Genomic DNA, 22,422 nt, shown 5'->3' with positions numbered 1-22,422 from the left:
TCTCTTCTCAATTAAAGCTCTTGTGCATATAAACATTTTTTTGATTAGTACAAAGGACTGAAATAAAAGGTCAGTAAGCCAAAATACAGTTGACCCTCATTATTAGCATATTCCTCATTTGCAAATTCTCCTACTCACTAAAATTTATTTGTAAGCCCCAAATCAACACTCAGAGTGCTCTTGTGATCATTTGTGGACATGCAGAGTGGTAAAAAATCTGAATCACCTGATGCCCACAAAGTGATGCTCTGCCTTGTTTAAATTTTCATACTGTAAACAAGTATCCGTTCCATGGTCCATTTAGTGCCAACTTTTTCACATTTTTGTGCTTTTTTTCATGATTTCCCTGTTAAAGGTGGCTCCCAAACTTAGTGAAGTGATGCCTAATGTTCCTAAACACAAGAAGGCTGTGATGTGCTGGCATGAGTTATAGTGTTGGCTGTGAGTTCAGTGTTAATGAATCAACAATAGATATTAAATAAGCTGTCTTGAAACAGAAACACATAAAAGAAGGTTATATACTGATGGACAAAAATGTGACCAAAGGCTCACAGGAACCTGTATTTCCCCTAGGAACAGTGGTTCAGTATTCGCTAATACAGTGTTCTCTGTGACTTCATAGAACATGACTGCTTCGAATAACAAGAATCAACCATACTTTCATACCCCCTTGCTCCTGGAAATAATTAAAAGGTTTTATCCTATACAAAAGCCACGGCTGCCTTAAGCTGATGCTGCTTCATACAAATGGACTTGATCAGATTTTAAACAAGGAAACGAAAAATAAGCCAAGAGAGCAAATATTATCCCAACTTTGAAATGCCCCTAAACACATTCAAACACTAAATATGATTACCTCCACTATTTTGACCTGGAAAGTCTGTGTTCTCCAGTAATAATTAAGAACTTTAGGGTGATTTAAGAAAGTTTAGAAGGTAGGTAGTGTAATTTATCATCTTAGAGCTCAAAATAATACATATTCCTATTGGTGACCACAAACTAGCTATTTTACCTCATGTTTTATACAGGTCATCTGGTTAAGATCCTTATGTATTTTATGTTAGGCTAATAGTAAGCCATCTACCCTCAAAAGATCATTTAAATATATCAGTGTATAAACTCTCAAAAAGAGTCCAAGCTGAATATTTTGGTAACGGCATTTCAGTTTTCAGTTTTGCTGTGTTTAAGCTTGGTCATAACAAATGCAAAACTTCTATGTAAAAAAAATAACCAATTAAAATAATTTATGAATGCTCAGTTTCTTTAAGGGGCTAGCTGAATACAATGTAAATTCTTTCTTGATGAAAAACAAGACCTGTACCCTCAAACCTTTTATGATACTGTTACAGTTTTTAATGTATGAAATCTGAATTCTGTCAGGGATATATACATACCTAGACCAATTTCTTAGGTCAAAGTGCTGGCTAAATTCACTTAAATTCCAACAGCTGGGCCAGTTTTGTACCTAAACAGCCTTTCCTCCCAATGAGATGAGTCCGTACTGTAACAGCCTGTGCTAATTCTATCATAATATTTATCACATATTGTACTTGAATTACCAGTTTATCAGTCTCCCATGAGATTGGGGGCTCCTTGAGAGCAGAGACTGTCCTGTTCACTTTGCATTGAAGTAGGTACCAAATTATTTGCTAAATGAGCAATGAACAATATTTCTACTCAAATGGTATTTATCCATAATTACTGAGTATTAATCTCATACCAAGGCTTTGATTTAGTTTATGCTGAATCATTTTTAAAAGTTGTAGCTTTGAGGCATTTTATTATAAAAAGCTGGTACTCATATACATAAACTAACAAGAACTTAAAATTCATCATAAATTTACTTCATTTTTTAGCTTGACCTTCCAGTAAATCTTTAGCTTCATTGATTTTGGCTGCTATGTAAGGAGATCCTCCTAAAGGAAGAAAGAAAAAAGGAGTAGTTATAATATGGATTCTCAGTTTCTGCTTGGTTGAAAAACTGTTCTCTATCTGAGAAGTGGAATTAGCAGAAATGATATTTTGATTTTTAAAAATAACTTTGAAATTGCAACTGGATCACCAAATATATGGTAATATATTTGACCAAGGGGAAATGAAGAAAGCCACATAAGGGAGATTTCCACAAAAATGGCACCTTCTAAAAAACCTTAAGCTGATAGGAATAGGATTTAAAAAAACCCCATATACTTACGTGACTGAAATAGTGTAAGACACCTATTCATAATGATTACAGATCATAAATGAACATATTTATTTACTGTACTGTGTTATTTTAAAACCCTGATATATTTTTTTTTTTCTGTGAGGGAGATCAGCCCTGAGCTAACATCCATGCTAATCCTCCTCTTTTTGCTGAGGAAGACTGGCGCTGAGCTAACATCTATTGCCAATCCTCCTCTTTTTTTTTTTTTTCCCTTTTTCTCCACCCCAAAGCCCCAGGAGATAGTTGTATGTCATAGCTGCAGATCCTTCTAGTTGCTGTATGTGGGATGCGGCCTCAGCATGGCCAGAGAATAGGTGCATGGGTGCGCGCCCGGGATCCAAACCTGGGCCGCCAGCAGCCGAGCGCGCACACTTAACTGCTAGGCCACGGGGCGGCCCTAAGACCCTGATATTCTCAAAGGCTTCTAAGCTCTGTTGGAAAGACCCCATTTTGGTTTAGATTCTTTTTCTGTCCTTCATAGTTTTTCTCTTTTCCTGTCATTAATTGTCCCTTCACGATGATATCTACAGCTCCTTTTCTACTAATCTGCTGAATTAGTGCTTCTCGAAGTGTGGTATTCAGACCACCAAACATCAGCATCAATAAGAAGCTTGGTAGAAATTCAGCTTTATGGGCTCCACTCTAGAGCTGCTGAATCAGAAGCCCTCCAGTTAATACAAGCTAAATTTCGTAAAAGAGGCTATGCAGAGATACCAAACAATTACAACTCCGTTTAAACTCAAAACCCTCTTTCTTAATCAAAGGCCTCTCCTATGAAAGTAAAAGGATTTGAGCACTGGAACATGGATTTTGTGCTCTATATTTTGGTATCCAAGGAATTATTTGCTTTCTTTCAACACAGCCAAGGCTGCTTAGAAGTGTTTAAGAAACTAAAAAGTACATCTTATAGGTTTCTAACTAGGTAACCTCTAGTTCAAAGGTCTAAATGAATAGGAAAAAGTTACATTTTTAGTTTCATTAACTGAAATTAAACATTTCCTTTAATTAAGAATGTAGACCAACCCCCACCCCCAAACAGTGGTATTAGCAATATTTATAACTTGCGATTAGAAGTCATGTTTTATCACAACTGCACATCTCAAAACATTGTCAATGCTTATCACCACTTCCAAATTATAGTAGTAATTAGGTCTGCTCATTATTCTATAAATACATTTTTCACTCATGATTTATTCTTTTAAGACACCAAAAACAACAAATGGATCCAGCCTGGGAGACAGTGATCACACACAGATTTAGGCATTTCCCTTATAACAGTCAAGTTAGATAAAAAATTATTCCATTAATAATAGTCACTCCAACAACATATAAAAAGAGTTTAATGGCTACTTACCCTTGTCTGGGTGATTTAAAAGCATAATTCGTCGATGAGCATCTCTTATTTTTCCTTTATTGGCAGTAGGGCTAATTTAAAAAGGAAAAGGTATTTACTTCAGTCAAAAGGTATTGTTGACTACTACTGGATCACATTAAAAAATTGTACATGAAAGCCAATTAAAAATATTGTGAACTGGAGTAAGTGATCACAACAATATGAAAAGCTGTTTAGGAACCTCTTCCCTAACACACAAGGAAGATGAATATTCTGAATCAGGGAACTAAACAGCTCCTTAGAAAAATAAGGCATTCTCAAACAAAAACCTAGTTGAACTTGATAATATTCATTACAACGTTACTTTTATTAAAAAGGAAAGCACGTTTAAGTATTTGGAAACGAAGGCAGAAATTCACCACAAAAGGTATTAGCTATCAAAAACAACATTGGGCACTGTGATTATCTGTTGGAAAAGTCTATCTTTCAATGAATTAAAAAGTGCTTATTTGCCAGTGTGCCTGCTCATTGCACTTTTATAGGAAGTGTTTAGATCTTAAAAATGTACATAATACAAGAATTCGCTCCTAACAAGAGAAGGTCTTTATTACATTTGCTCATAGCTCTAGAATTGTAGAAAAATATTAAAAATATTAGAAATTATTTTACCTTACACCCAGTATTAATGCTGCTTCCCGTTTTGTCATTTTGGGTTCAAACCCACCTCTGTAATAGCCACCACTGAAGGGCTAAAAGAGGAAATGCATTTCTAAGAAAAGATTATTAGAATAAACTGAAAGTTGCAAAAAAAAAAAAATAATAATGCCTGTAAATTGTTCATAGAACCAGCAGAAAAACTGAGACATTTCAGAGAACTTAGAGCAATTCCTATGGTATTTTAGCTCTATAAGTAGCAACAAATATTTTGATAATCATTAAACAGATCCATTTTTTCTCCAGACAACCTAAACTGTCCTGAAAATATAAGACAAGAACAGCGCCTCCAAGCCAGTTCCTCTGGGAGTGAAGGGAAGATTATTCCAAGTTAGCCATGTTCTAGATAAAAATTTGATCTCAGAATATGACTATATGTTTCAGAACAAGAAGTGCCTCAAGAAGTGGATTTAGAGCTCTTTTGAGACAAGTGGTTTAAGGGTATTTTGAGGTTCAAGGTAACTACTAAAACAAGACTTTAAGATATATATCAAGGGCCGGCCCCGTGGCTTAGCAGTTAAGTGCACGCACTGTGCTGCTGGTGGCCCGGGTTCGGATCCCAGGCGTGCACCGACTCACAGCTTCGGCTATGCAGAGGCCGTGTCCCATATAGAGCAACTAGAAGGATGTGCAGCTATCACATACAACTATCTACTGGGGCTTTGGGGGAAAAATAAATAAATAAATAAAATTATTAAAAAAAAGATATCAAGAAAATCAGGCTATCAGGTCCTCTAACCTTGTTATGTCAGAAATCATATTGGTAAAGCTTACCATCACTCTATTCTGTCACAATCAATCACAACAATAAAGATAAATACTCAACAGGCTGTCACAGCCAAATTCATTCTGAACTGTGAGCCCAGAAGGTATGATCACCTCCAGTCATACTCTATAGCAGTGCTACCCAAGTATCATGTTAGGGAGTGCCAGGGCCACACAGTAAGAATGGATAGATCCCTAGATCCCTAGATCCCTCTGTGCTTGTGATGCAGAGCAGATGAGAGGGGGCAAGCATGTGGACTGATGATGCCAAAGTTAACAGTATGTGAACAATAAGAAGATATTAACTTTCGCAGATGAGAGGGGGCAAGCATGTGGACTGATGATGCCAAAGTTAACAGTATGTGAACAATAAGAAGATATTAACTTTCATGACACTAGAATTATTAACACCTCTGCCCCAATTCTGGTACACATAACCTTTAATTTTTTAGAGTAGCACCATTACAATGCTCAGAACTTCTAAACCTTCCTTGTGGGAAGCAAGAGAAGGGGGCCAAAGCAATCACTAAGAACTTCATGTTTGGAAATTTACCCTCCTCGAGTCTTCCTACACAGGCAGCAAAAAATGAGCAAAAATGTTTAGTAGATCTTACAGATTTTGGCAGACTTTGAAAAGCTTGTTTTACTTGAGGCTCCATATGCTTCATAGCTTGCAAAACATAACGGCCTAAAAACAAAAGCAATAGAGTAATTAAAAAGTCCCCAAACTCCCCTACTTCACTTCCAACCCCAAACCATAAACAAACCTGCAAATCCTGCAGCAGCAATGGTCAGTCCAACTGCTACCACTGTAGTGGCCTGGAAAGGGGAAGCAGAGTAAATATTTAATTCTCTAACTCCCACCCTTCCCTATCATCCCCATTCTCTCATCCCAACTCATTACAAATTTCATTTCAATGGGAGAAACAAGTTTTAGGGTGAAAATATTCTGCCGAACGATCCTTTAAAACTACCGCAACTTTTACATCTGATGCCCTACAAAGGTATGGGATTTTCACTGCAGAAGAAAAGGGCAAGTTGATTTGCTGCTTTACTTTTACAACAGTGAAAAAGACGACTTCCTTCTTTTGAAATCCTCTCTTTCACCTCCGGGCAAATGAAGTCACATTCAAGTTCAATTAAGAGCAAGTTTCTGCTAGGGAAGGAAGAACTGTTTACAGAGGATTCCCGTAAAATTCTGATAACGCATTTTCAACATTAGACGTGGACTTAACTAGGACACTAGCTTTTCAGAGCGGCTTCGGCACTGTCCCGCCTCACGATTACAGAACAGGAGAGAAGTCCAAATATTTAGGAATCGAGGAGAAGAGATGTGTCAGCAAGAACCAAGGAGAAGGACAGAGCAAAGTAGAGAAAGTACTGACAATGTATTAGGGGAAGGGCAGGTATAGTTAAATGCGTTTCCACTAATCTCCGAGCCCCGGCGACGACGGACCAGAGGCTGGAGCCCTCTGCAGAAAGGCGCTGTAAGAACACAAAGGCCCGAGAGGAGAGAGCCAACAGCTCTGTGTCCTGGAGAGTGTGACTCTCCGGGGGCCCCAGGCCAGCGTCGCACTAAGCAGGCCACCTCGGCTCCTCTCCTCCGAGGCGGTGGGCCGAGTTTGGGGCCTGGGCCCAAGATCGCCCAGGAGACCGGGAAGCCGCACTCACCATGGCTCCGGCTCGACTCCCCTGCCTCCGCCGGGAGCGGGGTTCATCCCACCCCGGAGGCTGCAGCCGACAACTCCACGCCTCCACAAGACAGCACCGCGGCCACCACCAGCAGGCACTCTCCGCCCGGACAGGGGCGCCCTAGCAAATACGGCAGTGGCGGCCGCAAACTAGGCCGGAAAACTGTCGTAAAAGGGGACCACAGACAGAGAAAGGTCGCCCAAGCAGTGGGTAGGTGGAGAACAAGACTTCGGATTGGTCGATGGGTGGGCGGATCGCCTCCTTAGTGGGCTCAAAGGTGGGGCTTCTGTGTGTTTTGCCCTTTGTTCCTGGGCCGAGGAAGTTGTTTGGAAGTTCTCGCAGGGAGGGGTATTGGCATAGAAGGGCACGAGCAAATACTGCGTAGCCTTACTCAGAATGTTTTTTTTCCTACTTCTCAACACCTCCGTTTGCTATTTGTTTTGTTTATATTTGTCAAAGGTAATGAATATCCTTAAACATGCTGTAAAAGTTCCACTATGAAGCCAAGTAAATATGCAGCAACCCAGTATGGCAAACGAGATGTCCCAGAAAACCAAATGAACAAACTGCATGGTGTTTCAGGGGTTGTTCGTTAGCATTGTTTTATTTAAAAGAATTTTTTTAAAAATATGTGACTTGACAGGACCTTCTGTGAATGTTTGGGGTTTTGTTGTGTAGATTGAAATTACTACTTCAAAGACAGTTAATTTTTTTTTTTTTTTTTTTGCTGAGGAAGATTTTCCCTAAGCTAACATCTGTTGCCAATCTTCCTCTTTTTTTTTTTTTTTTGCTTGAGGAAGAATAGCCCTGAGCTAACATCTGTACCAGTCTTCCTCTATTTTATATGTGGGTCACCACCACAGCATGGCTGATGAGTGGTGTATGTCCGTGCCTGGGATCTGAACCTGTGAACCCAGGCCACTGAAGCAGAATGGGCCGAACTTAACCACTACCTTGGGGCTGGCCTGGACACTTAGTATTTTGATTATGGGATCTCAAAATCCCAACTACTGAAAAGTGCTATATAAAATGAAAAGTAGGGTTTGGTTTTGCCCTTATAGGGCATTAGTTTCATATATCCCTACATGAATGCTTGAGAAGAGAAAAATAATGGAAGTTTTACAATAAAATGTTTGGATGATCAAAATAAATTTGAAGTTACTTCCCATTTAGAACTTACAAAGTATTAGAAATCTGTTTACAGTGCAATGAAATTCTGCTTTGATGAGCTGATTGGTTATTAGACACATATGCAAATTTCTTGGCTTTGTTTTCCTCATCTATAAAAAGATTCTGTATTTGGATCTCCAAGAGCTCTTCTAGCCCTGAGATTTTTGTAATGTAGTTTATTGTCGGCAGATGATCCAGATGTCTTAACACTAAGACACTAGTGTTAAATATACATCTTCCTCTTTTGCCTCTCTTTTATCTGACTTTCCCCCAACAACTACAAAAGAAACAATCAAGTGAGGTGTAAGGACTTGGGACCAAATTGGCCAGAAACAAACTAGATTGCTGCCTGAGAAAAGTTCTTATTATGCATATTTTTGCTATGTACAAATTATGGCATTCAGCTTGCTTGAGGAACAGATTATCATACAGAAGCCCAGCCTCAGGAGACCAGAGATGGGCAATGCAGGGAGACTCTTCAAGTTGAAGTGGAGATAGCCCTGTTTTTGGAGGCAAGTCAAACTAGACGTACAACCTGGCTCTGTCACTTACTAGTTGTGTGACTTCGGACAAGTTATTTCTGACTCCGAGTTCTCTCATTCGTAAAACAAGGGTGATGATGACTGAACTGCCAAATTTTTGTGAGGATAGAGCTTATGTACATAGTGTACTCTGCACATAATTATTGCTCAATGTGTGGCTATTATTCTTATGAGGGAAGTCAGAGTGCAAATTGGCGTGCAGAGGCCTTCCCAATTCTCATGATACCTCAATCATGGATGTAAGTTTGGTAATCCCTTCCCTACCCACTAAGGACATGGAAAGAACCTTTAAAAGTAATCTTTCTAAATGTCTGTCACTTGATGAATGGGTAAATAATCATTCCTTGCTTCTTCTAGCTTCTGGTGACTGCTAGCATTCCTTGACTTGTGACTGCATCACTTCAATCTTTAAGGAAGGTTGGTATCTTGAAATCTCTCTCTACTGTGTCTTCACAGTGCTTTTCTCTTTTGTGTTTAGAATCTTCTCTGCCTCACTCTTTTTTTTTTCTTGTGAGGAAGATCAGCCCTGAGCTAACATCCATGCTAATCCTCCTCTTTTTGCTGAGGAAGACTGGCTCTGAGCTAACATCTATTGCCAATCCTCCTCCTTTTTTTTTCCCCCCAAAGCCCCAGTAGATAGTTGTATGCCATAGCTGCACATCCTTCTAGTTGCTGTATGTGGGATGCGGCCTCAGCATGGCCGGAGAAGCGGTGCGTCGGTGCGCGCCCGGGATCTGAACCTGGGCCGCCAGTAGCGGAGCACGCGCACTTAACCGCTAAGCCAAGGGGCCGGCCTTCTGCCTCACTCTTAAACAATACATATAATTGCATTTAGGGCCCACCCCTATAATCCAGGATAATCTCCCCATATCAAGACACACAACTTAATCATAGATTCTTAACTTAATCATAGATCCTTGACTGAATCATAGACGCAAAGACTTTGCCATATAAGGTAACATTAGCAAGTTCTAGGTTTTATGACGTGATATCTTTGGGTGCCACTGTTTAGTCTACTATAGAGAATAAGAGAAGACAAAAGAGAGGACTAGCAGGGACAAGAGGATGAGAAAGGACTCAAGCACATCTGCTCAATTTCTCCTCCCACATTTGTCAATTGAGTAAGTCACTTCTTGGGGAAGAATAAGTGAGAGGTGAGAGGGAGCTAGAAGTGTTCTTGCATTGTGGCTTTCAAACACCTTTTGACCATGACTCTTAGTAAGAAATATATTTTACATTGTGACCAAGGGAACAAATACATGATTGAACACACACACACGCACGCACACATGCACACACAAATGCACATTGAATTTAATGTGTATTTAAACTGAATTTAATTGAAATTAATTTTTTGGAGACAGTACTTATCCTTACTTCATGCAATGCATGCTGGTCTTTTCTATTTCTTAAAAAAAAAAATGCTGAGAAACCCATTAAGTTTATAGCCCACTAACTGGTCATGATCTGAAGTTTGGAAAAACGTCACTCCATAAAAATCCACACTTGGAAATGTGATGCCAGGCAAATAAGAGTTGTTTTTTTCCCTAAAAGCTATGTGCCAGATGTCGTGCTAAATGCTTTATGTAGATTATTTCACTTCCATGACAGTAATATTTATTTCTGTTTTGCAGGTGAGGATATTTTGCCTGACATATTTGTTTTCTTCTCCAGATCCCTTCTCTACTGTTTTCCATTCTGCTTTGTGTCCCAGAGGAGCAGAGAAGGTTAGGAGGCTGACCTTAACGGACTGCATCAATGGGCTCTCTTGTATTCTGGCTTGGGGTTCAGTTATGTCCGAGATCAGAAGATCAGAAAGCAGGAGGAGAGTGAGTTCGTGGTCTTCATTTCTCCATCTTCCTTCCTGTTGGTTACCACAGGCTGGCTGAGTTTGTCCACTGAAGAATACAGTTCCTGTTGTGTGTGTGTTCAGGTAATTACTCCCACTCCTTGCTCCTTCAGGTCTAAGGGTAATAATGACACCGTTGTCCCCCACTGCCTTGCTAGACACAGTACACTTGACCATCATTTGCTAATTTCCCTTAATACTGTCCACACCTTTGTATACACTCCTTTTATTAAATTCTCAGTTATTCCATTTGAGTATGCCATCTGTTTCCAGAATGGATGGTGACTGTTATAAGAGGCTCCTGCAATAATTCAAGTAGGAGATGATGGTAAGCAGTGGAAGTGGAATCAAGTGGCTGGACTCCTGCTTATGTTTTGAAGGAAGAGCTGACAGAATTTGCTGATGGATGAGAAGTAGTGTGTGAAAGAAGGAAAGGATTTAGGAGTGACTCCAAAGCTGTAGGCTTGAGCAGCTGAAAGGATGGAGTTAATGGGACTGGAAAGACTGCAAGAAGAGCAGACTGGGAGTGGGAGCTTTTGTCATGTTAAGTTTGAAATATCAACTAGATATCTAAGGAATGTTTTCAAGTGGGCATTTGGATATACAAGTCTGGTGTCAAGAGAGAGTTCTGGGAGTCATCAGCCCATAGATGGTCTTTAAGGCCACGGAACAGGTGAAACCATCCATTGCATGAGTGGAGAGAGAAGAGGAATAAAGGCTGTGTTTTTGGGATCTTCCATATTTGGAATTTGGGGAGATGAGGAAAAACCAGAAAATTAGATTGAAAAGGGGGACCAGAAACCAGGTGAGGGTGGTGTCCTGGAAGCCAAATGAAGAAACTGTTCAGTGGAGGAACTGTGTAAAATGCTGCTAATAGTCAAATAAAAGAACAACTGAGAATTGACTACTAGAGATCATTGGTGATGTTTATGAGAAGAGTTTCTGAGACATGATGGAGACAAAAGGCTGATTGGAGTGGATTCAAGAGAGAATGGGAGGAGAAAGAATGGAGATATGGATTATAAGACATCTCTTTCAGAGAATTTTGCTGAAAAGAGAATTAGAGAAATAGGGCATTACCCAGACAGAGAAGCAGTATAAGGAGAGTTTTTTGTTTTTGTTTTTTTTAAGATGGAAGAAATAAAAGCATGTTTATCTGCCATAAGAATGATCTTATAGAGGGGTAAATTTGAGAAAATTCATGGAATTATATAATTTAAGAATGAGAAGAAAATATAGAGACCGTTTTTTCCCTAATAGCTTTGTTTTATTAATGAGGAAACTGGGCCTCAGAGGGATTGACTGACTTTTCTAAAGACCTGACCGAGTCCAGTAATCACTCATGCTTATTGTCCACTTTCCGGATGTATATAATGTTAGGGTCATAAGATGAGAGGGTCATCGAATTGTCTTTCCTTTTATTTCCTTACTACTCTTTTTAGGAATTATCTTAGACTTGGATTAAGGGAGTCTAAGTTCCTGACCAGCAGCCGTTTAGCCCAGGGAATCTTTTGTAGGCAACTGCTCACATAATGCTATATGTACAACTAAATGGCATGCAATAAATATTTCCTTGCTTTCTCTTCTCCTTCATTCCACCCCTTTTTATTCTCTTCCAATGATCTCTTTTCCTCCAATGATCTTGCCATGACCTGGCAATCTACCATTGGGAATTCATCCTATTGTCCCCTGTTTGCATATGTATATTCTTGGTAAATGATCATACTGAGCTATGATCAACAGACTCCTCTATAAAGTGTTTTAAGAGATCCTTTTGGTGTTAAAACTAGTAAAAGGAATACTTTAATTGGGGTGCAGAAAGGAAAGAAGAAAGGAGAGATTTAGAGCAAGAGGGACTGAGGACAGGCCCGGATAGGAATCATATGAGGACCTAGGCAGTGGGGAAGCGGACGAGATGCTGGGAAGCCAGAAGGGAAGGCCTGAGGCCCAGCCACTCTTTCTTCCAGTTGGCCTCATCTGCTTCCAAGTCAGGTGACTCACCCTTCCCTGTAGCTATTGTAAGATACTTGATAACTATTTCTTCTGTGATTTTTTCTCCCCTTTCTAAACTTGTTTCATTTTTTTCTCATTGCATCTGTTTTTCTCTGACTTCCTACTTTCCTTTCTAATTACAAGAACTGTTGTCCTTATTTTGTCTGGAGCATGTGAGCGGAGGGCCAGTCAGAGAATTGCAATATGTTTGACCAGAGTGACAGCACCCAGGAGGCATGTATTTCTAGATAAAGGCTTTGCTCTCTTCTCCGGCTGTGAGAAAGGAAAATTGAGGTACTCAGGATTTCAGAGGAAACTTGGAAGTTGGGGTAGCCTAGGTGCCTTTTCCCTAATGGAGATTTCCCAACCAACCCTCCATTTCATTCCATCTCAGCACATGTTTTCCATTGCCTTTCTCAGTCCTCTTTCCCCCTTCTCTAGCCAGGGTTCCACTTGAATGCAGCAGCTTTCTGCATTGAATACATCGAGCCCTTCCTGCTGAGCTGTCAGCAAATGGAACTGACCAACAGAACTGTGTGTGTAAGTGCATCCTGTGCCTGGGCCAGACAGACAAGCACAATTATTTGATTGCTGGAGATTGCCGCTAAATGATGGTGAAATAGTGGGTCTGAGACTTGGTGAATATTATTAATAATATAGTGTCATGCATTAATAACATAGTGTCATGTGAAACAAAGCTACACTGGAAGATCTGTCTGAAGTCCCATTTTAAATCACATTTTCAGGGAGCTGGATGGTGGAGGAGATGAGAAGTAACACAGCAAGATGTCTTTAAGCACCATTTGGGAGTTTCAGTTTGACCCAGGCTGATGTTAAGAGAATACACATTGCTGGCATGAGTTATTTGGTGGCCAGAATGAAGCACGCGACTTGTCCTTGGCTAACTGTCATAAAAATTACATTACTATAGTGTTCTACTATGAAAAATCATCTTTATTCTCGTCATTAGATTCGTTGAAGGGAGGCCATTGCAAAAACTCTATGAAATTCTTTCTGGCAACTGTGTTGTCCTCAGTTACTGCATAGTCAATTTCCTTAGCCCATCTACCATAGACGACCCTTCCAGACTCACCTCCACCTCTCCCTTCATAAACCTCATAGTCCTGCCAAATGGAATTTATCACCATTATTCTCCAGATGTGCCTTGAAGTCCACTACCCCTGGGCTTTTACTCAAGTCATTCCCTCCATTCCGAGTGCCCTTCGCCCATCCCATCTCTGTCCTTCAGTTAAAGGCCTAGATCAAATGTGCCTTCTGTGACACCACCTTTGTTCCTTCATCTGGAACAGGTGTCCACAAACTTTTTATGTAAAGGAACATATAGTAAAATTTTAGCCTTTGCAGGCTGCATATAGTCTCTGTATTCTTTGTTTTATCAAAATGTAAAAACTATCCTTGGTTCATGGACCATTCAAAAATGGACCACAGGATGAATTTAGCTCATGGGCATAGTTAGCCAATCCATAGTCTAAAGTTATCTCTCCTTTCTCTGAACTGCTCTACAATTTTGTTTGTGTTACACGTGCCACTTACCACATCTAGCCTTGTATAGAAATTATTGGTATACAAGTATTTTCTCTATTGGATTGAAGATCCTTGAGAATAGAATTCATGTCTCATATACTTTATTTACTCCTTACAACATCTACTATAGAATCTGAACATAGAAAGTGATCGAAGGATATTTGTAAAATTAAGGAATAAATTACTTATAATATCTTCCAGCAAGAACAATTTATTTTCCAACTGTTCCAAGCCCTTGATTTTCTGACAGATAGGTCTTCCACCTCTACCCTGACCTTGGATGCCTTAATAAGGCCATTCGCACCATAAATGCAACTGGTAATTAGAGATAGAATATTGTTTTCATTTATCAAATATTGTACTCATTGAGCACTTATTACATGCGAAGCTCTGAGAAACCATCACTGGACAAGATAGACAGAAGCCTCAGCTACTGTGATGCTTTGCAGTCTAGGCTGGGAAGCGTGAGTTTAATGTGAGCTCTCCTCCTGAGATGTCTCAACTTCACTTTCCTATTTTTCAGATCATTGACTTAATAATATTTGCCACTTGGTTTACCAGGGTGCAAGGTGTAATAAAAGCTATAATAGTAGAAGCTGCCATTTATTTTATACAATAATAGATTGTTATAGATATTGTTTTTAATATGTACAACCACATAAGGAGTTGAATGAAGCAATTAACTGCATTTAGTTATTTTGTTGTCAATCTGGATGAACTGGTGATCACAGCTGTTGCTTAACCAGATTACAGGAGATAAACCAGTTAACTAGAAGTGATATCTTGATCACAAGCTAAATTAAGCAACATCATTTAGAATAGGTACATAGTGGTTAATAATTGGTGGTGGTTTAAAGAAATAACTTAGCTGGTAAGTGAAGGAGTAGAAATTTGATTTGTCTGTTTGAATCCTAAGCCTAATCTTTCCAATGTAATCAAAATAATGTTGAATCATGTTGAGTTTCATTCTGAGCACAGATTTGCATTGAAATGAACAACAGTGAAGCAAAAAATAAAAATTAGAAACAAAAACAACTCGGGGTGGCCTGGTGGCGCCAGCGGTTAAGTGCACGCGTTCTGCTGTGGTGGCCCAGGGTTTGCCGGTTCGGATCCCGGGTGCGCACCAACGCACCGCTTGGCAAGCCACGCTGTGGCGGCGTCCCATATAAAGTGGAGGAAGATGGGCACGGATGTTAGCCCAGGGCCAGTCTTCCTCAGCAAAAAAAGAGGAGGATTGGCAGATGTTAGCTCAGGGCTGATCTTCCTCACACACACACAAAAAAGAAACAAAAACAACTACACATATAATTAGTTGAAAGAAATTAAGATATTTTATGGCAATCTCTAAAGAAAATATCGAAAGAGGGACTAAGTTCTTAATAGCCAGAAAAATTTCCTTAAAGTCCCCTTTTCTTATTGTGTCTTTCTTAGTGTCTACCTCATGCAAAATCCATTGCTAGACAAAACTCGTAACTCTCCCAATTCTCCCCCAATGCTGTTTGCTCAGCTCTTTTCCCTCTTGCCACCACTCCTCAATCTATTTTATTCCCTTCTTCTAGTTATTCTCTGCCCATTCTAGGTTTTCTCATTCCTTTATATTCTCCCCCTCCCTGCAGTACACACCGTGGTTGATCAGATTCTAAGATGGCCCCCAAGATTCCCAGCCACTAGTGTACACCCCCTGTATGATTCTGTCCCCTTGGGTGTGGGCTAGACCTGTGAATATGGTGCGATAATCGCCCCCTTGATTAGATTACATAATATGGCAAAGGTACCATCATAACAGACTGGAGTGAGATTCTCCTGCTTGCTTTGAAGAAGTGAGCTGTCGTGTTTTAAAAGGCCTTGTGGGGGCCGACCCGTGGCGTAGCAGTTAAGTGAGTGCGCTCTGCTGCTGTCAGCCAGAGTTCGGATCCCGGGCGCGCACCGACGCACCGCTTGGCAAGCCATGCTGTGGCAACGTCCCATATAATGTGGAAGAAGATGGGCACAGATGTTAGCCCAGGGCCAGTCTTCCTCAGCAAAAAGAGGAGGATTAGCATGGATGTTAGCTCAGGGCTGATCTTCCTCACAAGACAAATAAATAAACAAAAAAAATAAAAGGCCTTGTGGCTAGGACCCGAGGGTGACCTCTAGGAGCTGAGAACAACCTCTAGGAGCTAACAGTCAGTAAGAAAATGGGGCTTCAGCTCTGCGACTGCAAGAAATGAATTCTGCCAACAACTTCATGGAGCTTGGAAGAGGCCCCCAAGCCTCAGATGAGATTGCAGCCCTGGCTGACTCCTGGATTTCAGCCTTGTGAGGCCCTGAGCAGAGAACTCAGCTACAATATGCCTAGACATCTGACCTAGTGATATAATAAATATGTTGTTTTAAGCCAGCACATTTGTGGTAATTTATTACACAGCAATAGAAAACAGATACATGAACATTAATTTGGTTTGTCTGATGTATTCCAGAAATATCTGGGGAAAGGGAAAGGAGCGTATTGACATTTTTGTCCCATGCATTTATATTTTTGTATTTGTTACACCACTATTCCAATGGTTCTAGTCTTTTTTTCCCCACTATGATACACAAAAAATGTAAAACACCTGAAGAATGCAACGTTCTTCTATCATGATAGTGGCTCCCTATACCTATGACCCGATAGTTTGTCAAACTCCCCAGGTGGCTGGGATATGCTTTGGGTTGAGAACTACGGCACTATAATATTTTAGGGACTGTTAAAACTGGGTCTGCCACCCATCTCTGGACTAAATCATACATTGACTTTATTTAATTTTAATGAGCTGGAGATTTTAAGTCACCAAAAGTCAGAGACCAGTGAGAAAGTGTTCACATGCCCCCTCTTCCTGATAAGTTTCAGTGCCAGGTATTACCTAGATATAACCTGCCCTGCTCCTGCCCTCTTCTTAAAGATGGGATTCTTCAATCATCACCTCAGTCCTGGGCTCAAAGGAAAGTTGTTGTGGCTGTCTTGGTAATTATAGGTGTCTGGTAGGGGGGATACCTCTAAGCATCCACAGACCCACAGGTCTCTTGGTAGAGGTAGCAAAGGCATTATGGCTCCTTTCATTAAATTTTCTCAGGGAAAAAATTGTAGACTAAGGTGACATCTAACACAACTCCTCTATCTTGTTGAAGATCTAAAGAGATGTGTATCTCCCTATTTTTTCCATCTTCTTTTCTGTCAATATTCATGTAGAGAATTACATTGATTTCTTAATGTTAAGACAGTTTTACATTTCTCAGCTGGATCATGATATATTTATTCTTTTTATGAATTGCTGGATTTGGTTTGCTAATATTTTATTTAGGGTTGTACCTATGTTCACTCATGACATTGACTTGTAATTTGCCTTTCTCATAATATCATTTTCTGGTATTGATGTCAAGGTTATGCTGACTTCATGAGTTGGGGAGGGTGGTAGGCTAGAAAAATGGCTCCCCAAAAGACATTCGTGTTCTAATTCCTGGAATCTATTAATGTTACCTTATTTGGAAAAAGAGTCTTTGTGAGGACATTATCCAGGTGGGCCCTAGATACCATTACACGTGTCCTTATAAGAGAGAAGCAGAGGGAGATTACATATAGAAGAGGAGAAGACAATGTAAGATGGAAGCAGAGATTGGAGTGATGTGGCCATAAACCAAAGAATGACGGTAGCACCCAGAAGTTGGACTAGGCAAAGAACAGATTCTCTCCTAGAAGTTCCAGAAGGAGTGTGGCCCTGCTGACACCTTGATTTTGGCCCAGTAAAACTGGTGTTAAACTTCTGGTCTCCAGAACTGTGAAAGAATAAATTCACGTTGTTTTAGGCCAGTTTGTGGTAATTTGTTATGGCAGCCATAGGAAACTGATGCATGCAGTGTTCCCTATTTTTTTTTTTAATTCTCTGGAAGAATGTGAAAAATTGATATTATTTCTTCCTAAAATGTTTGGTAGAATTCACCAGTAAGTACCTCTGAGCTGAAGTTTTCTTTTCAGGAAGGTTTTAATTATAGATTTAATTTGTTTAATAATTATAGGAATGTCGATATTTTCTGTTTCTCCTAGGTAAATTATGTCTTTTTTAGGAATTTTTCCCTCTAATCTACACTTCCAAATTTAATGGTATAAAGTTATTTAAAATATCCTCTTAATATCTTTGTAGTGTCTGAATTATCTGTAATGATGTCCTCTTCTTCATTCTTGACTTGAGATAGCTATGCCTTCTTTTTTATTTCTTGATCAGTCTCATTAGACATTTATCAATTTAAATAGTTTTGTAGAGAACCCAAATTTGGCTTTATCTTTACTATTATATGTTTGCTTTTGATTTTATTAATTTTTGATCGTATTTTTGCTATTTCCTTCCTTCTGTTTATTTTGTGTTTATTTTGCTCTTCACATTCTAATGTCTTGTGATGTTTGCTTAACTGATTAATTTTCAGCCTTTCCTCTTTTCTAGTGTATACATTTAAGACTATAAATTCCCCTCTAAGCACTGCTTTAGCTATATCCCACAAATTTTGATGTGTAGTATTTTTTTTTCCTGTTTGTTTTTGTCTTTTTATTTTTTTATTTATTTTATTTCTTTTGTGAGGAGGACCAGCCCTGAGCTAACATCTGATGCCAATCCTCCCCTTTTTTCTTGAGGAAGAGTGGCCCTGAGCTAACATCCATGCCCATCTTCCTCTACGTTATATGGGACACTGCCACAGCATGGCTTACCAAGCGGTGCGTCGGTACACGCCCGGGATCTGAACCTGTGAACCCTGGGCCGCCGAAGCGGAGCGTGTGCACTTAACTGCTTGTGTCACCGGCCCAGCCCCGATATGTAGTATTTTTATCATTCAATTCCAGATTTTCCTAATTTCTATTGAGATTTCATTTTTGATCCACTGGTTGTATGGAAGTGAATTTATTCATTTCCAGACTTAAGGGTTTTAAAGTTACTTTAAAAAAATAGACTTTTAGCAAAATTGCGATGGGGTCAGAAAGCATTGTATATTATTTGATTTTTTGAAATTTCTGAAGACTTGCTGTATGGCTCAGGATATGGTCACTTTTAATAAATATTTCACGTATATTTGAAAGAGATATATATCCTGCAGTTGTTCGATATATATCATCAGGTTGTTTGCTATAGTGTTCAAATTTTCTATATCTTATTATTTGTCTGTTCTATACATTCTGGGAGGTATGTTAAAATCTTCCACTATAATTGTGGATTTCTCTGTTTCAGCTTTTAGTTCTTTTGATTTTTGCTTTATGTATTTAGAAGCTATGTTAGCATGCATAGAAATTCAGAATTATTATATTTTCCTGTTGGATTGACCTTTTATCCTTATGAAAATTTTTTTATCTCTAGTAATATTTCTTTTTTTTTTTTTGAGGAAGATTGGCCCTGAGCTAACATCTGTTGCCAATCTTCCTCTTTTTCTTTTTTTCTCCCCAAAGCCCCTGTACGTAGTTGTGTATCCTAGTTGTATGTCCCTCTAGTTCTTCTACGTGGGATGCTGCCTCAGTATGGCTTGATGAACAGTGAGTAGGTCTGCGCCCAGGATCTGAACCGGTGAACCTTGGGCTGCCGAAGTGGAGTGCGCGAACTTAAGAGCTGTGCCACTGGGCTGCCCCAATATTTCTTGCCTTAACGTTTTCTTTCCTGATCTTAGTACATCTATACCAATTTTCTTTTGGTTAGCCTTTGCATGCTGTATTGTTTCACGTAATTTCACTTTCAACGCTATTTCTTTATATTAATGTACTCTTGTAAGCAGCATAAACTTGAGGATTTAAAAAAATCTAATCTGATAGTCAGTCCTTTAATTTGTCTATTTAGTCCATTTACATTTAATATAATTAATGGTATATTATTTGTTTTCTAATTGACCCTTCTATTCCATGTTCCCTTTGTCCCCCTTTCTTGCCTTCTTTTGGATTAGTCAAGTGTTTTGTTTTTTTAAATGCCATTTCTGCTCCTCTATTGCTTGTTGGTTACACACTCTTTTACAATTCTTTTTAATTTAATTTAATTAAATTAATTAATTTATTTTTTTCCCCCCAAAGCCCCAGTAGATAGTTGTATGCCATAGCTGCACATCCTTCTAGTTGCTGTATGTGGGACGTGGCCTCAGCATGGCTGGAGAAGCGGTGCATTGGTGTGTGCCTGGGATCTGAACCCGGGCTGCCAGCAGTAGAGCGCATGCACTTAACCGCTAAGCCATGGGGCCGGCCCTTTTACAATCCTTCTAGTGACTACTGTTGATAGTACAGCATGAATCCTTGACTTATTAAAATCTAATATAAATTAGTACTTTGCCATTTCCTAAAAGACTTTTTCCCTTTCTGCCTTTTGTGTTATTGTTTTCATGTATTTTAATTATACATGTATTTTAAATACTAAAAACTTTATTTTTATTTTATACAGTCAGTATTCATTAGGATTTACCCAGATATTTACCATTTCTATTCCTGTTTATTCTTTTTGTTTTTCTTTTTTTCAATTAATGTTTCTGTCTGTGATCATATTCCCTCCACCTAAGAAATATTTTTAGTATTTCTTTTAGTGCAGATCTGTTGGTGACCCACAGTTTTTGTTTGCTTGGAAATATCTTTATTTTATTTATTAAAGGATATATTCACTATGTATATGATTATAGATTAATAGCTAATTTCTTTCATCACTTCAGATAGATCATTTCATTATTTCTGGCTCCCACTGTATTCTGGTGAGAAGTAAGATCTCAGCCTAATTTTGCACCTTTATCATTTTTATTTGGGTGCTTTTAAGTTTTTCTCTTTCTCTTTCTTCTTCAGCAATTTTAATATAATGTTCCTACATATAGATTTTTAAAAATTTGCATTTCTTGAGGATAGTTTTTCTTCAAGAACCTATGGATTTTTTTTCATTTTGAAAAATTCTTAATTGTATTTCTTCAAGTATTGTTTTTACCCTGTTTTCTTTTTCTGAAACCTCAGTTAGATGCATGTGAAAACTTCTTACTGTATCTGCTTTCTTTTACTCTGTAAATTAGTTATCTATGACTAACAAATTACCCCAAAACTTATGGCTTAAAACAACAAACATTAGTTATCTCACAGTTCTCTAGATCAGGAATTAAGGAGCAACAATCATTCTGGCTCAAGCTCTCTCGTGAGGTTGCAGTCGAGATATTGGCCAGAGGTGTAGTCATCTAAACATTTGAAAGGGGCTGAAGAGAACTCTTTCAAGATGGCTCACTCTCATAGCTGTTGGAAGGAGACCTCAGTTCTTCCCCACATGGACCGCTTTATAAGGCTGCTTGAGTATCCTCATGTTGTGGCATCTGACTTTCCCCAGATTAAGTGAAACAAGAGAGAATGCAAGGAAGAGATTGCAGTGCCTTCTGTGACCTAGTCTTGGAAGTCATACACTGTTACTTCTGCCATATTCTATTTGTTAGAATTGAATTAATAAATCTAGCTTACACTCAAGGGGAGAGGAATTAGGCTCTACCTTTTGACAGTATGAGTGTCAAATAATTTTTGGATATGTTTTAAAACCGTCACACTCTGAATTCTATTTTGTCCATTCTTTTCTATTTCTGTGCTTTATCTTGAAGTTTTTTTTTTCTGACCTATCTTTCAGTTTACTGATTCTTTCTTTAGCTGAGTTTAATATGCTATTAAACACATCAGTTGAGTTCTTAATTTTGGTTCTTATCTTTTTCAATTCTAGAATTTCTATTTGGCCATTTATAAGTTTTTTAGTCACTGTATATAGTTTCTAGCTCACTGACAAAATTTTCGATCATTTCAGTGAAAAAAATATATAGTTATTTTAAGTTCATATCTGATCAATTCAGTATCTGGAGCTTTTATGGCTCTGTTTCTCTTTTTTGTTGTTTATACTTCTTCTTTGTGTTGTCTTGCCTTCTCTTGTGTCTGCTTATACTTGATTTTCTCCTGGACATTTTATTTGAAAAATTATTTGAAAATTTATTTGAAAAATTATTGAAAAAAATTTGAAAAAATTATTGAACTTCTTCCAGAGGGTTTTTTTTTTTTTCCCTTCCTCCAAGTGTCTATAAGCACTAACCTTTGGGATCACATGAATCCAACTTCAGAGACTGATGTTGTCTGGACCACTCAGATGACTGGAAGCTGGGGATTTCATTCTGGTTCTCTCACCGAATAGGGTACAGCAATTTGGGAGTGGCACTGCAAAGATGGAGGGTTCACTAGAGCACTAATTGGGAGACCTGACTCAATTTTGTCGTCCTTGCTGCATAAGCCTGGTCAGAAAAGTGTTCCTTAGTGTCTCTGTCACCTCACCCAAAATTGGCAAAGGCCATCAGGGTAAAAGTGGCCAGTGTTTGGCTAACCTCTCTGGATTCCTAACTTCTCCAGTATCTCAGACAAGTTATGTATTCTTTAATCTTGTTTGCTCTTCAACATTATATATGTTATCCATCCTTTCCAGTTTTCCTTTGTTGGTAGGATGATCTGAATTACTTAGTCAACCATGACTGAAATCCAAAGTCTCCCTGTTCTTTATAGCAATATAAAAAACTAGGAAGATCTGATGACAAACAAATAAAGGATTTTAACAAAGAATGTGCAGAAAGTACATGTGCTTTTCCTTTG

General features: G+C 38.9%; 1 protein-coding gene across 1 annotated transcript; it reads right to left on the bottom strand.

The window, feature by feature from the left end:
• Positions 1-1,760: 1,760 nt before the first annotated feature.
• On the bottom strand, positions 1,761-6,814 carry DNAJC19 (DnaJ heat shock protein family (Hsp40) member C19). The gene is made up of 6 exons (XM_058556285.1): positions 6,690-6,814; positions 5,786-5,837; positions 5,633-5,706; positions 4,209-4,288; positions 3,561-3,631; positions 1,761-1,916 (listed from the first exon to the last, which is right to left on the bottom strand). The coding sequence occupies exons 1-6, from the start codon at positions 6,690-6,692 to the stop codon at positions 1,846-1,848; spliced, it is 351 nt and encodes a 116-aa protein (XP_058412268.1). The 5' UTR covers positions 6,693-6,814; the 3' UTR covers positions 1,761-1,845.
• Positions 6,815-22,422: the final 15,608 nt, after the last annotated feature.

This window comes from Diceros bicornis, chromosome 15 (assembly GCF_020826845.1).
Source record: "Diceros bicornis minor isolate mBicDic1 chromosome 15, mDicBic1.mat.cur, whole genome shotgun sequence".
Taxonomy (NCBI): Eukaryota; Metazoa; Chordata; class Mammalia; order Perissodactyla; family Rhinocerotidae; genus Diceros; species Diceros bicornis.
The sequence above is the reverse complement of the archived record's forward strand: the minus strand, read 5'-3'. Positions and strand labels throughout refer to the sequence as shown.

Coding starts and splice junctions, on each gene's coding strand:
- DNAJC19 (XM_058556285.1), bottom strand. Junction 3,632..4,208: donor GCATTAATACTGGGTGTAAG/GTAAAATAATTT, acceptor TTTTTAAATTAG/CCCTACTGCCAATAAAGGAA. Junction 1,917..3,560: donor TTTAAATCACCCAGACAAGG/GTAAGTAGCCAT, acceptor TTCTTCCTTTAG/GAGGATCTCCTTACATAGCA.